Raw genomic sequence first — 15,847 nt, forward strand, 5'->3', positions numbered from 1 at the left:
ACGTTTTCGACCCTTCATACACAGACCTATCTGGCTACCTTAGCGGCGATGAGATGTGGAACATCAACCGACATAGCTCTGAGAATCACTAGGTATTACTTGTAGCTGACTAGTTCATTAGAATACGATTTTGGAAAGCTCCTGCTTGTCAAATACTAAGTCAGGAGCTTCTGCAATTATTGATGGCAATTTTTTCCAAGTCCCTATTGTACATGGGAAGAAGCTGCACTTGAAACAATTTGTCGATGCTGACTTTAATTGGAACTTTTTCCATTGGTTTGCCCTCATTTGGCTATATGCCAGGGTCAGGTTTTTGTCCGTTGGTATGTCCACTAGACTGTTCGCAATCTTGTACAACATGGTCAGCTTGGCCTTGGTTCGCCTGGATACGAGTGATTCCAACTGGAGATGGTTCAACATTGCACTGACACTGTCAGTTTTACGATAATTATTTTTGATTAATCTAGCAGCTCTCCTCTGAACCATCTCTATCTTAATTATTAGATCTTTATTATGTGGGTTGCACACAGTCGAGCAATACTCAAGACCTGGTCGAACCAGAGTGAAATATGCCGCACGTTTTAATTCTTCGTTGTTGATTTGGAGGTTGTGGCGCAGGCAACGAAGGTTACTGTTCCCTTTTTTCACTATCTTGTTTATGTCTTCTTTTGCACCCTCGCAATGTGCCTTGCAAGATTGTTTTTGCCAGTCCAGATGATCTTGAGACATGACCGTACCACTTCAGTTTGCACTTTTTTTACAGTGATCAAGAGGTCTTCATGGAGTCCAATGCCTCGTTGGATCCTGTTGTGGACTTCTTCGTTGGTTACATGGTCAATATATGAGATGCCCAAGATCTTGCAGTAGCATCTCATTTCGAAGGTTTCAATCCTTCTTTGTAGGGCTGATGTGAGCATCCATGTTTCTCAACAATACAGAAAGATGGATATGACATTCGAGCACATCAGCCTTATTTTTTAATCAAGAGCAATGTTGGTCTCAACCTTGTTATTGGTGCTATTGTCTGGGCAATCCTGCAAATTAGTTCTGGTTTGGAGCCCTCATCTGTGATAATTGATCCCACGTACTTGAAGCTTGTGACTCTTTCCAACTTCTGTCCACTGACCCTTATTTCTGCACTGATGCCATTGGTGTTGTTTGTCATCTGTTTGGTTCTTTTGGCGCTAATCTCCATACCGTATGCCGTTGAAATTGTGTTGAAGCATTCAACCAAGTCAGAAAATTCTTTTTCAACTCTTGCTAAACCAACAATATCATCTGCGAAGCGAAGGTTGGTGATTGTTCTTCCTCCGATCCTAACAGTGCCCCTGTGGTCATGCAAGACATCCTCCATGAGCCTTTTCAGGAAAATGTTGAAGAGTTTAGGTGACAGTATACATCCCTGTCTGACTCCAACTATTGTTCTAAACCAATCTCCTCTGTTGCCATTGATGATGGCAGCACTGGTGTCTTTGTCATAGAGATGCTAAACAACCCACAACAGGTTTTAGCTGTTCTTCCTCATAGTTGTCCATAAGGCCGCATGCCATACCGTATCAAAGGCCTTTTTGAAATCTATAAAGACGTGATATAGATTCTGCTGATGCTGAATGTACTTCTCGCATAAGAGTCTGAGATTGTTTATAAATTGTGGACTGATTAACAAATATTCCTACGTAGTGTCACAAAGGCTCCCGTTACAGCTTGGACTGCACATACAAACAGCGCGGACTTAAGAAATGCTTTCCTGGTCATGTGAGCACACCCTCGTTTTCACATGCAGGAATTAATTCTGCTATTACTATGTTATTTCTTAACTACACGTAATGGATTGTAAAATTAAAATTTGAATGTTACGGAAGCAAGGTACTCACAGATTCATAGTAATGTGAGAAAATGTGTATTTCGTCATTGTCACGTTTGCTCAGCCACAGTTCGTAAGTCGTGTATAAACTAAGATATTTTTACAAACCATGTTTGATGTCTGAACATTACCGCGGGCTAGAGTTAATCTTTTACTCAAGGTTACCGTGACTCGAGAGACGATCTGGCATCTTGGATCGGCACAGGCGTTAGATCAAGCTACTTTCCACCTATGTGTTACAGCTTTGTCCTAAGATCAGAGGAACCGCGAGGTGGAAACGGGGCCTGTTCTAAATCCATCTCCACGTGGACAGACATCGAGAAGGACATTGCCCGCTACGTTTGATTGGATCGGGTCAAAATGACATCCAATCGGAATTGAGACGGAGAGTGTGAGAACAATTTCGATCCGAATTATAACGTCTAACTAGCAAGCGAAAATTTAGTCTCGCCTAGGAAGCTTGCTGAGTAATATATGGTTACTCCGAGGGAGCCACTCGTAATTTGGCGGTACAACTTAGGAGATTCTAAGTAAAGACAAAGCTTCGTAGAGATCAGTAAGCTATTTGCTCGATTTTTGCATAATATTACGGCATTGTAATTGAAACTATGTGTAGTATGTATACTTAATTACTATGATAGTTTAGTACGTAGAATTACTTTACAGTGTTTAATTTACATGCGTATTTGAGAAATGAGCTTGAGTATTATATGGAGAATTATGTAGATTGTTAGCTTGTGGTCGAAATTAACTTTGTAATTCGCTATTAGGTTACTTCGTAGTAAACTAGTGCATGTATTCATGTGATATGTTAGATTTTACACATGCTTGAATTGTGAATTTGGAAATTGGTTGAAGTGTGTAAGATTAGTTAATATGGATGTACGGATATATCAGAGCATGGATATTTGAATATTTGTGTACTTTGTATGCGTTGTAATGTAAAGAAATGCGTCTGATTACCGTAATATTGTTAGTATAATGGGATTAGGAATAGTACTGATGTGACGCAATTTATTGATGTATGTATGAGAAGTAATTGATACCGTGCTTTTATTACGACTTTGTTTTACCATACAAGAACGTATGAGTATTTCGATGTGAATGAATGCGTGACCGAAGAAATTTTTTTTTTGGGGGGGGGCAGAATTTCCGGTTCAGTTAAGTCCCGAGTCTAAGAGTGGAGACATAAGTAAGACTAGCAGAGCAGTCGGATTCGACTAGTCTAGTCTGTGTAGAGAGTATAGGAGTAGAAGGAAAAGGAGAAAGTGGAGAAGGTGAAAGAGTATCGAAGAATCGGTGGAGAGAAGGTATTTGAAGGAAGTCGGGAGGAAGAGGAGAAGGAATTGGAGGAATAGGAGAGAATAATACACAGATGAGTAAAATATAAGGACAGGTGGAAAGCTATCTCACACTACTAATCAAATGATGCAATAGGTTATCACAGGGTCGAGCGGAAGGAGAGTACATGGGGAATTTTTAATCATTTGATTATAGAATTGTCATTAAATTGTTATACGCTGAATTTAACCTTGTTTTTCTTTTTTTGTATATTCAACCATTTAACCGTCGGCATTGCTGACTGGGGGCTCAAAGCTTTACATCTATCTTAAACTGATTTAACTTCCAACCAGAATCGAGCCAGGGTGGGACTTCTATAATAATTTAAATAAAATATTGGAAGCACCCCACCCCATATCTACCTCAGTGACGGTATAACAACCCCGTGGCGCCACAATCATTGCTATTGAAGATTCAAACTTGATGAATTCTATGGATAATTAATATTAGTAAATGAATAGTTTCCTCTTAATCGGCTGTCAAAGGATTATTCCTATAATTGCAGTGCTGAATATGACCCATAAACAAGAGTTAGAAACTGTACAGATTTCTGAACGTTTTTCTTTAAGTTGTTGTTCTTCTTCTTGTTGATTTGGCCACAAACATTTAATAATGAATAATTTTGTTGATTAGAACTTTATATCAAATACCCAAGACAATAACATGACCAGAATGTTGGTCGGATGTTCTCTTCCAGAATATACATAGTTTATTTTTAAAAAAAGGGCTAGGCCTTGAACTCGGATATCAGTAATAAAAAATAAAAATAATTACAAAGTGGACAAAAAGCACATACACACAATTCTATCCTCAATCTTGGACAAGAGTCAAGCACACAACACAAAACAAATGTACATAACAAAGTAAAATTAAACTATAGAGAGAGAGAGAGAGAGAGAGACCGCTGTCAAGATTTTCTGCGCATCTAAGGTTTTTGTCATTTATATTGGCGCCAAAAGCTTACCGAATTCGTCCGATTGACGAAAATAAAATACTGCAATGCTTACCATTTGAAAAGCGTCAGTTGTCACCAGAACATTCTGTTCAAAATAATACTAATTTTGGACACCCGGGATTCTACCCCTGTGATTTCATGATTTTCGATTTGTCGGCCTATTCTGCGCATGACTCTGAAAAGATGTAATCTTTATGCATCAGGGTAAGGAAATGAAACACATTGCTTTGGATTCTTTCAGTCAGTGTTTCAGTCGATGAACTAGGTCAGGTTTATAGTTGGTTTTACAAAATTCAAGGGCCCCGAGTGGTCTAAAGTGCTCTCCGTTCCGGATCACTGCCATCTCACCTCTGTCTGCGTGGGTTCGAGTCCAAGGCTGGCTAGCTTGGGTACGTAAGAAAGCCTGCCAGTACCTTCTCGTGGGTCGGTGGTTCTTCCCTGGGTTTTCCAGGGTTCTTCCTCCACCAGTTATACTGGCCGCCATGTATAGCCTATCTTGTGCTGAAATATGGCGTTAAATCCTAGAACAACAACAACAACAACAAAAGTCAACGTAACAATGCCACTAAATGGCAAGATATTACGCAAACTAAAAGTAAAAGTTCTGTATTTTATAAAAAAAATAAGCTATTATGTTGAAGACAAAGAACAGTGAATAGGATATAATTTGTTTGCAACGTCTCGTTTATGGAAAAAATACTAAAGAATTTGGAAGCAGACGATAAACTAGTGAATTTGAGAAACCGTTCGAGAGGGCGGCAAGTTGACAAGCTGGAGAGCAGACGATAAAGTAGGTGTGGGACGACTTCTTTCAAAATTAGAAGCTTGGATTAAGATGCAGTATTGTTCTATGGTAAACATTTCTATCTTTTAAATAATGTTTTATTTGTATGATTACAAAAGAGAAATATAAAATAAGTTTTTGGGGGGTTACATGTTCAAGAAGGTCGTGGAGTGTGTCTTCATGTTGACATTTATAAATCATATTTTCATATGCATTTAGAACAGAAATGTGCGATATATGTATACACTTTATAAATATCACTTTTTTGTTTAATGGACGATCATTCTTTCTTGATACAAATTGGATTATCGATCAATGCAACATGATCCAATGTTTACAGACATGACGCGCACACACACACACACACACACACACACACACACACACATACATACATACTTTCATACATACATACATACATATATATATATATATATATATATATATATATATATATATATATATATATATATATATATATATATATATATATATATATATATATATATATATATATATATATATATATTCCACAAACACCCACACACTACAAAACGAATATATGGATATTATTTTCTGTCTGTTATTTATTGTCTTACTTGGTCAGTACAAAACGTTAGCGAAAATAAATAAATAAATATGGCGTTGTTTCTAGGTCCGTAAAAACTAATAGCCGATCTGTCGTGAATTAATTTTTCAGAAAATTGTATTATAAGTAATAGTTTATTCTTTAATTCAAATATGTATTGCTTCAATAAAGACTGTGCTTTTTATGTAGAAATTATAATCGAATTGCTTAACGCGTTTCTTCTTACATTGTAAGTCATTAAATTTAGACTCAATAACATTAATACAAGTTTTAGGAAAATATATTTACTGGGTCCTTCCACCCTTTGTTATTGCCAGTTTATTGAATAGAGTTCTTTTTGCCATGCCCAGTTTATTGGTGGTACACTTCTCAGATAGAAAGAAAGAGAGAAAGACATCATGCTGGCCTCCTTTTTGCGGGCGGTGGCGCTCTTGCGATGTAGGTGTTACATTGCTAGTATTAGCAAAGAGGTACTGAGTTCCAACTGGGAAAAGGAAGTCAGAATCTGAAATCTGCAACGCAGAAACTCTTTATTAAATTAAAATATCTCTCGATTTGGAAAGCTTACAATCCAATCGATTTATATATTTAAGATATATAATAAAATTATTATATTTAACAATAGTTAATAAACTTCTCACATTATTTCATTTCTTTACTTTTTAATTAAATGCCGAATAAATGACCACTAATGCAAAATGGATAAGAATTAAATGTTACAATTAATACCAAGTATTTGTCGATCAAAGCTTTTATCGATTGTTTGTACTAAAGAAGTAAAGTATTACTTTATGTAATTTAAAACGTATATTGTTTCTAAATAAGCTATTTTGTAGCATGAACTTGGTAGCAAACTATTATTACAAAAACCAATCTTAATATTATTAATTACCACAAATTCTAAATAAATCTGAACAATCCAAGACAGGACACCCTATATTTAAAAATGAATATTGTATAATAAGAACCTATTACAGGCTCTTTAAAGGTAAGTGAAATAAGTTCTAAATATGTTTCTTCTCGATGTACTAAGACACCTAGGCGTAATCTCTGAACTAAGACTAATTACAATTTTTTACCTGGAAAAAGGAAGTCAGACTCTGAAGTCTCTGATTAGGCTGTCAAGAGCGGTTGTTCCTATACTAACAGACATTTGCTTTGTCTTTAATAGGTCATGACTTGCAACACTCAGCTTCAACTTATGTGTTCTTGAAGCGCAGATGGCTGCTCTTGTTTCGAAAAAGCACGAAGAACCCTCCATTTTACATTCCGCTTCCTTGAATAATTTGCCCCGTGAAAAATTTCATGCAGTTCAAAACTCAGATTCTGACTGAACCAGTTTCACTCATTGTGCCTTCTTACGTCAGTGGCTGAGAGATGTAAATCGTTGCCTCGTGTATTTAGTGTATTTGCTGCCTTTCTTTATTAGAATATACAAAAATGATATAATACCTCAGATACGGCTTAAACAATGATAGACTTGATTAATGGCATTTAAACTCACAAAATACAAAAATGCTAACAATCACCATCTTTATTAAAAATATACAAATTTAAATTACAATCCAGAAATTGCATTTTCTAGAGATTCCTCAAAAAAATTACATTGTAACACAAGGTTTGTTATCAAGCAAATTTCTTTCTTTTGACGGTAATAGTTAAAGAACATGTGTTTTGTGGAAAAAGCTGTTGCAGCAGATATGTATGTAATGACGTATACAAACTCAGAAAAGAGACAGCAGAAAGTTTGTGAATCTTTGAATCGTGGTGGAAACTACGTGTACAGTCTGCAATTATAAGATGAACAAACATCAAAACAAATGTCCTTATTTGGTTTGACTGCACCTCCCAAATCGCGTATAAACGAGATGCAGCTCTTCTGAGTCAGTAAGTGCCGCCACCTTGCTTACAGGTAAGAAACTGTCTGTATTTGTAAGATTTTCTAGAGATTTTTAATGTTTTTAAACGTCAGGATTATGTGTTTTTGTATCAGTTAATGTTAGATCGACGCGTTTGCAACAATTTTATATTCTTTGAATACCCTTTTATTATTCTTTGTTATAAATTTTGGAAAGTTAAATTGTGTAAAGAATTTATATTTATTTGTAATGATACTATCAATTATTGTAAAAGACGAGTTCACTGCCAATTTCATGCTTAATAATAATTAATTTTGAAGTAAAATATTCTTTAAATTATAACAATATTTTGGTATTTTAAGTTAAATTCAGTAAAATACTTTTATACAAAATGGTTATTGTATTAGTCTGAAATATTGAATTTTTACAAACTTTGGCTATCGTTTATTTATTTCATATTTAATTTTTTTAAATTATATTCTAAAAGACAGAAATTCCAGAATTGTATGATTTTGGTAAGCTTGAAGAAATATTTTAATATTTATGTATTTCTTATATCTAAAGTGCAACTTTATGCAGATGTATTTCTTTATCTAGAATGTAATCCGTTATATTCATAATTTCACTTAAGTTCGTTCCGCCAAGAACTCATGAAGACCACCTTCTTATTGCGATTCCGTGCCTCTCTTAGCCTTTCTCAGTGATGTATGTAAGATCTACACCGTTAAGGCTGACACCCTTTTTAAGTGAATTTCATCTTTCTCTGTCTCCATCTGTGATAGACAAAACATTTCATAACCAATACTGATGGGGGCAAAAGACATTTTTTAAAGAAAAATTTATGAAATTCTTTTCATAACAAGTGGCAGAAGAAAATCCTTTCATAATAAGTGGCGGAAGAAATTGTTCCTTTCCATAACAGATCTAATTGGACTATATTTGCTATACCTTCAATATCTAAGATACGCAATATAAACAAAGTACTTGTTTATTTGTTTGTTTGTTTTTTTTTTCTTGTTTTTTTATTATTATCGTACTTTGGTGAGAAAAAAAGAAATTCAAAATTTTGAAAACTGATGTCAATATACAGAATTTAAAAAAGTGAAAATATAATTTTTGTATACATACAAATTATACACAAAAGCATGTTTGAATATATATAAAAAAAACTGTATGCTATGCTGCGCAAAGAAAATTGTAACCATCCACAGTAGCCTATTTGCTGTTCTGCTGTTTCGTATAATATATGATAAACATACCTTGCACATTACATGTATATTTGGGTGGATTTAGTTGGATTTTGGTGTTTTTGTGTAACTCCATTGAGTAGGATCTTCCGTTGTGTTCCCTACTTGCATTTCCATTGAAACATGCGGCATAATGTTACTACATACAGCTACTTTTATTTAAGGAGTTTTGCAAATCATAATGAAGGATATTATCCGTACCGCATCACTCTTCAGCGCAGATTGCCAAGCATTATACTGTAATTCGTTCATAGCAGAACATAGAAATTGCTGATACAGTCTATGTGAAAAGCGGATGCACGTGTTGAAGTAAACATTTCACTATATTGACTATCCTGTCAAAAATGCCTAAGATTAAAGCTGAAAAGAAATATCGCCAACATCAAGAAGTTCAGAAGCAAGGTAAAGATTACGCATCCTATTGGCACATAAATTAAATGAAAGACTTGGATAATAAAGAATCAAATGCGGAAAGCAATTAAACAGACACCTATTTTCGAATGAAATCTGAGCATTCATTTTCGATGATGCTGATTTACTCCATAATTTTATATAATGAATAGATTTATTAGAGTGAACAGTTACGTAAACTAGAATTAATATATCCATTACTTGAAATACTTAAACAATGATATTGACTGATGAGGGACAGCACCACTCGCAATGTGGAACATGTAGAATGCAATACTCGAATTTGAGGTCAGTACAGTGTGGTCCTACAATGTAAGACCTCGACTCTGGTATTTATGTTTTCGGCGTTGAGGTCTACTGTCCAAGTAACGGCGCTGTGTAGCTTGTTCCGATGTTGATTAAGTCAAATTTTAAGGAATATCTCACACTTGGCAGTCCATATCGGCACTTTTCTACAAATTAAAGTTATAATGATTTAGTCAGACTTTACTTACTCGGATGTTTTCTACCTAATAATTTCAAATTCCCACACAAGCAAACGGATACGTTTTCAAGTTCCTTTGGCCTGCATTTCAGTTGGCTGGAATGTGATGGAAGCCGGCAATACTGAAATCAGTTACAAGGATGATAAGAATCTTGAACGAAACAAAGCTGTCTTAACACTTTCTTCATTATTAACATATTCTTATTCATTTCAATAAAAATTATTCTTCAACTTAACCTAAACCTAACCTAACATAAATATCAGGGTCGAGGTCTTACATTGTAGGACAAAGTACAGTGTTTATTCACAGGTGCTTGACATGAGCTTGATGTTGAAGGTGTTTGTGACTCTAAGACACATTACTTCATTAATCTGAGAAAAGTGGTAGATGAAAAAGTATGTTCCTACTTACCTTCAACTTGATTCAACTTTAGGAATACGGTTCCATAGAAGAATTATCTAAGTTCACACAATCTTAATACATGTTATACTCATTTTCCAAACATCTCGACTATGTGGCACAAATATTAATGGCAAAATATGATTGGCTCAAAGGGTAATACCTATATAACACCCATGCATCTGGTTCATGATGCTACCTTTTGAGCCAATCATATTTTGTGGAGTTGTAAAAACCATATGTATTAGTAGAATAGAGCTCTTTGTGCAGGGGCGTTACTTTGTCCGGGCAGATAAAATTCATACATTTCAGACCCCATAACTTCAGTTTGGTGCCACTCCCCCCACACAAAAACAAAGATTGCACAAAATCAATAATAGGAAATATGAAGAGCCCATGTTGGAAGCTAAAGTTTGCTCACCTCATATTAGATATTTTAACAGTTATTTTGGGGTGGGAGGTCAGAGTACATTCCTTATTGAAAACATTATTGTTGCAGTTCAGGGTATTCAGTTGAATGATTTTGACCCTGGGTTATGTCTTACTGGATTATTTTATTGTTCTCCCTTATCAAATTCCCTTTGCAGGTTCTAAAGAAAGTAGTCAAGAGAACTGCATGCATTTGAGTTTGTTAATATTTGAACTAATATCAGTGTTTGTATGAAAGCCTACATAAAAAAACTGAAAGTTATTCTTCTGACAAATTCTTTCTGTTTTAAAAGTAATTATTGTTTTTTAACCATTAAATGACAAACTGAAAATTAACCAAAGGCTAGACTGGTCATGTGATCATTATACATGTCTCCCATATTTTCTGGTATTGTTTTGATTTTGGCTGCAGTATTTTGATTACTGATTTTGGTGATAAAAGCTCCCGGATATTACAAATTTGCTGAGCATAGGTACTTTAACATCTGCCAAGTATAAGTATTGCCCGATAAAATAACATCTGCCAATCATCAGTATTTCCAGCAAAAACAACATTCAATAGACTGTTTACAACTATTATAATCTGTCAGTCAAGTTGTAATTGATCTAACAAGCAATAAAATGGTGGTGTGCAACATGTGCAGATGCATTATTGTACACATGTAGGTTGTTTTACTCATCAGTATTTTGGTATTCAGTAATCATACTAATGTATAGCAGATTGCAAACAACCTAACGTGTATAAACCAGTTCTTCAACTGAAATAAATGCTAACAGATTTGAAGGAAAATACACTATAAAAAAAAAGATGTATGTTTGCAAGTTCAAGATTGCTTAGATAGATGAATATAACTGTATGAAGCATAGTGAAAATAACATATAAAAAAAATTAATAGAGTTGAGTAACTATTTTTCTTTTTAGTTAATTTACCAGGTGTTGGTATGATGTGCACTTTCAGACTTAAATTTATGACAAAAATGGTTGCTACGCTAATCTGCCTGATTTGGACTCAATCTCCCTCATTGTGAACTTTGATCTCCCTGATTTGTTCTCAGAAAACCTGGCATGTATGGATCAGGTACAACTGGATATAGTCCATTTCAAATGTTCATGTACAACTGGATATAGTCCATTTCAAATGTTCTGCAGATTTGCATCATTATTCAGTAGGCTGGTTTTAACATTTTGATTTGTGATATAATTTGAACGTATTAAAACTTGAGTAAGCTTCTGCAGATAATTGCAGTTCACATCTTAACACAAACAGATTTCAAAGGAAACATAAGCATACAAGCTTTAATTGTGTTTTATTGGTGATTAATTTGCTTTAGTCAGTGAAATGTTTGCAAAATTCTGGTATTTTAATTAATGTATCGTTTAGTAAGAATTTACCGGACATTATGCTAAGTGATTTATTTCATACATTGCAAGTGCTTAAGATCGAATAACATGATGTAATCATTTTGTTTTATCACATAGTTGGTACACTTTTCCTATAGTTTATGCAGTTTCATATTTTTGATATTATAACATGTGATTTTGATTGGTCCCAAAATGCCTATGACATTACTGTACAGTATTCTCTTTACTGATTGGCTGCAATTGTGGAAAAACTTGTTAACCCCACCTTTTTGGAATTTTTTGTTTTAATGAACATTTTGGCATACATTTTTTATTCAAGTCACGAAAGGAATTGTCAACAAACGGTCATATCTGTCTGAATATGGACAATTTACCACATCATGAGTTTGTTATGTCATGTATAACATATCATAACATGAAAAATGGCTAAAAACCCCAGGCAAGAACAACAACAACGAGAAGCAAAACTAAGGGTATTGCTCAGTTGATAATGGGTGTGTGGGGTGGGGAGTGGTATACCTATAGCATGGAATCCACCATATGTACAAGCGTGATTTAAATGTTAACTTACAGAAGTAAATAAACTCACCTCTGTTCACAGAAGAATGGGGATATAAACTGGTCTCCAAACTGATAGAAGTTTATCCAACCACTGCATATTGATGTGGTAAATATGTGATGCAATTCCGACTCAAAATAAAATTTGTTTGCATATTCTGTAGTCTACTGTTCTAAGTCAAGTCCTACAAATATCCTGTCACAAATACATTGCAGTAATTATGGGAATTTCTGCATCCAGTAAATCTTTCACATGAATATTGCAACAGTGTAATGTTTAGTTGTAAAAGTGACATTTTAGGTTATGTAAACGTGGATCATCTATCGCACAAACAATGTGACGTCATGTGCATTGGACATTCTGTGTTGGAAAATGATTTTGTCTGTGTAAAATGTTCTGTTTATTCAGAAGGACGCTTGTTCTTTGACTTATAGTTTGTAAGAAATTTATAATTACTTTTTAAACGTTAATATTAGTTCAACTTTATTTGGGACTATTTTTTAATCACAAGAAATGAAAGGTGCATCATCTGTCAGAATGAACAAAATTATTCATTCTTTCTATCTAAATAATTTCCTCTGAAATAAAAACTATGTGTTAAAAAGAATTTCAAATGGTAATGATTTAATATTAAATTTATGAACTTCTTGAATAGTGCCCAGCTTTTGCTTGCCAAAGCTTGCAAAAACTGGACTTTATTCAACTGGCTTCATAAAATTCAATCCGAAATCATTACCTGTTTGGGATCCTCTATACATTATATGTATTTGTGACTTGTTCAACCACAGCGGCTCAAAGAAATATATTTTCTTGACTATCAATCTCAGAGACATCCTGCTTGTGATGGTCTTTGTGACTTGGGTACTCTTAAGAAACAGAAAGTATCAGCTCTCAGAATACTTCATGTAAAGTTGTACGAAAATGTAATCAGGAGTGGAAAAGGGAATTTATGTAGGTTAAAAATTTGAAGAAAAAATAGAAATACAGTGATGATATGGGTGTAAGGACAAAGGAAAGCTAAACCTGTCTGCCCACCAATTTCAGACAAGGGAAGGGATATATATCCCTACTTTCTCATCATCCCTGAATAATCTTTACAGGATTTGAGGCCCTTCACCTCAGAGTAATTGGTCCTCTATGTCTCCTTGGTCTACCAGACACTGGATCCAAAGGTTATGCCATGGCTTGTGTCCTGCCATAATCTTCTCACCAGGTGACATCCACCAGGGAGGCTTGAGGTGTAGCATCATCCAGAGGTCTCATCTTCTTCTGGAACTTCTAGCACACATAGAGCCCCTTCTCACCATGATGAGCAACAGGCAGTGGTGCAGAGTGCTTACATGTCACCTCCATCTAATGATAAAGTTATGCCCATCCACTATCCTGCTTAGAGTGTACTATTCAGTGATACCTTATCAATCCTAGTCAGTTCCAATGAGTACAAGTAGAAGCAGCTGTTCTGATGCTTCTTATCAAGCTCACCAGTTCCTCTCAGTTGGGTGAGGAGGTGAGATCTGGTCCTTTGATAAGGCAGTAAATGAATCTTATCATCTCTTACTCACAGACTTGTACCTGAAACCATCTGGCACCCAGTCCATTTTTGGAAAGGATCTCAAGGCTCAACAACAAACATATTTGCTGCTTCTTTCTCATTCCTCCATGCTTGAGGAAATATAACAGAGATTTCCAACAGATCAAGAATATTTCTTGTTGTCATAGAGGGCGATCTGTTCCTCCTTCTGTATTGAGACAGATGGCCTCTGCTTTGAATAACTGGGTACATTCCCTGAAACCTCCCAAGTTGGATGCTGGTTTGTTCCAAGTGGGTATATCAATTGGAGCCTGGGCATGTGTTCCCATTAAAACAATTGAATCCAATGAACAGAATACTTGGCTTTTGGTCTCCATGAATTCTTATGCTGACTTTGTCTTAGCAACTTCATTTAATATGCTGAAGGAGGCCATATGAAATCCAGGTGTATTTCATGTGGTGAAAGTTGTTGTGAAGACGTCCTGTCATTTATTGTGATGCTGTGTTGGACTTCTAAACATCTTCCTTTACCACAGGCAAGACCTAAGTGCTGCTCCATCGGAAGCCAAGTTCCTGTTCGGAGGACACATCCTTACTGCGGCTTCACAAGATATGACAGATCATCAGCATAGATCTGTCACACCTGCTCCAGGCAGATCGCAGTTGGCTAGGAGTTTGCTATATATGCATATTTTGTGAAAGAAGAATGTATTAGTGGGCAGGCAAAACACTCCTCACTGCACTGTAATGAAGTACATTTTCTTACTGTGAGGAAAGCTTGTTGTGGACTTGCTTGTGACCAGGCTTATCAACTTCAATTTTTGTGTTTCTCTAGTTCAAGACCATAGAGCGTGGACAATGGACATATGTTGAACAATGCACTTGTAAAATATGGAAAAATGTACTCAGATTTGTTCTTCAAGGGGGTCTCAAACACCGTCAACTTGTTGGCATTTCATATCAGAAGGGAACTTCTTTAGCAACACAGTCATATTTGCTTGGGCTGGTCTATGTTTACAAGCAACAAATCTGATCGAGTTCACCCTATTTGAAAATCTCAGTTCTGTAAATTTTGGATTTACATCGTTTTTAACACATGCATACAAGAGGTTTTATTTGTTCAGTTTGTTTTAGAAATATTAATGCAGATATTGGATGCAGACAACACATGTTTTACTGAAATAAACTATTCTGGGTACCAGAAATAGACAGCGAGCCGCCAGGTTGTTTGTTTATATTGGGAGCTTATGTTTTGCATTGAAATGCCAATAATTCAACAGTGTTAGAGACACCTTGGCAACATTCAGGTTATAATGAATGAAATGACTGGTTTGTGCCTTTTTTATATCCTAGATGATTTTCAATTTTAAATTCAGTTGGGGGCACAAACAAATGGGAGGGTATGCGAAAAATGTAAATATCATCTAACTCCTTTTTTATAGCCTCACTGTCATGTGCAGATGCTTACTTATAAATTGAGTTTGAGCAATTGGGAGGGTATGTGAAAAACACTCGGCCAATCGGTTCCCCTTGAGCTTTGTAAGTAACACTTTGATGATACAGTTTGCTATTAAGGGTTGCAACTAAGTCATTTGTGCAGCAAGATCAAACAACCTCTGTTACTTGCCACTGAACCACGCTTGCATTGCAGTCAAAGCATTGTTGGATGGGAAAGCAAGCTATGGGATTAAGGTCAATTATTTATTGGAAGAGTCACACCTCTGCCTGGCATTGAAAAAGTACACGTATCTGAGGGTCAGTCAAAATGATTAACAACTTGAAAACAGTGAGTGCTGCTTTAGCACTGGCAGAAAACTTGTATATAGTGAACAGGTACCCTATGGCTCCTTTTATTACCCAGGTAGATACAAACAGGCAGGTACCTGAATACCCAGGTACCTGATGACAGCCTTACTAGCAGTAGACATCAGGCCCATCCTAAGTCCTAGCTAATGTTGAATATGAAATAAGAATTTTCAGAACAGCACTTAGGAGTATTGGAGTACTTAAAGTTTGATTGATGTTTGAAAG

General features: G+C 35.5%; 1 protein-coding gene across 1 annotated transcript in view; it reads left to right on the forward strand.

Moving 5' to 3' along the window:
• The first annotated feature begins 8,908 nt into the window (after positions 1 to 8,908).
• LOC149807155 (dimethyladenosine transferase-like) overlaps positions 8,909 to 15,847 on the forward strand; it is a 48,822-nt gene continuing 41,883 nt past the window's right edge. The window contains exon 1 of the mRNA XM_089962808.1: positions 8,909 to 9,041. Within this exon, the coding sequence (XP_089818934.1) occupies positions 8,984 to 9,041 (58 nt within the window). The 5' untranslated portion in view covers positions 8,909 to 8,983. The remainder of the gene's footprint in view (positions 9,042 to 15,847) is intronic.

This window comes from Sinohyriopsis cumingii, chromosome 1 (assembly GCF_028554795.1).
Source record: "Sinohyriopsis cumingii isolate HCF-2022 chromosome 1, ASM2855479v2, whole genome shotgun sequence".
In the NCBI taxonomy this organism is placed as follows: Eukaryota; Metazoa; Mollusca; class Bivalvia; order Unionida; family Unionidae; genus Sinohyriopsis; species Sinohyriopsis cumingii.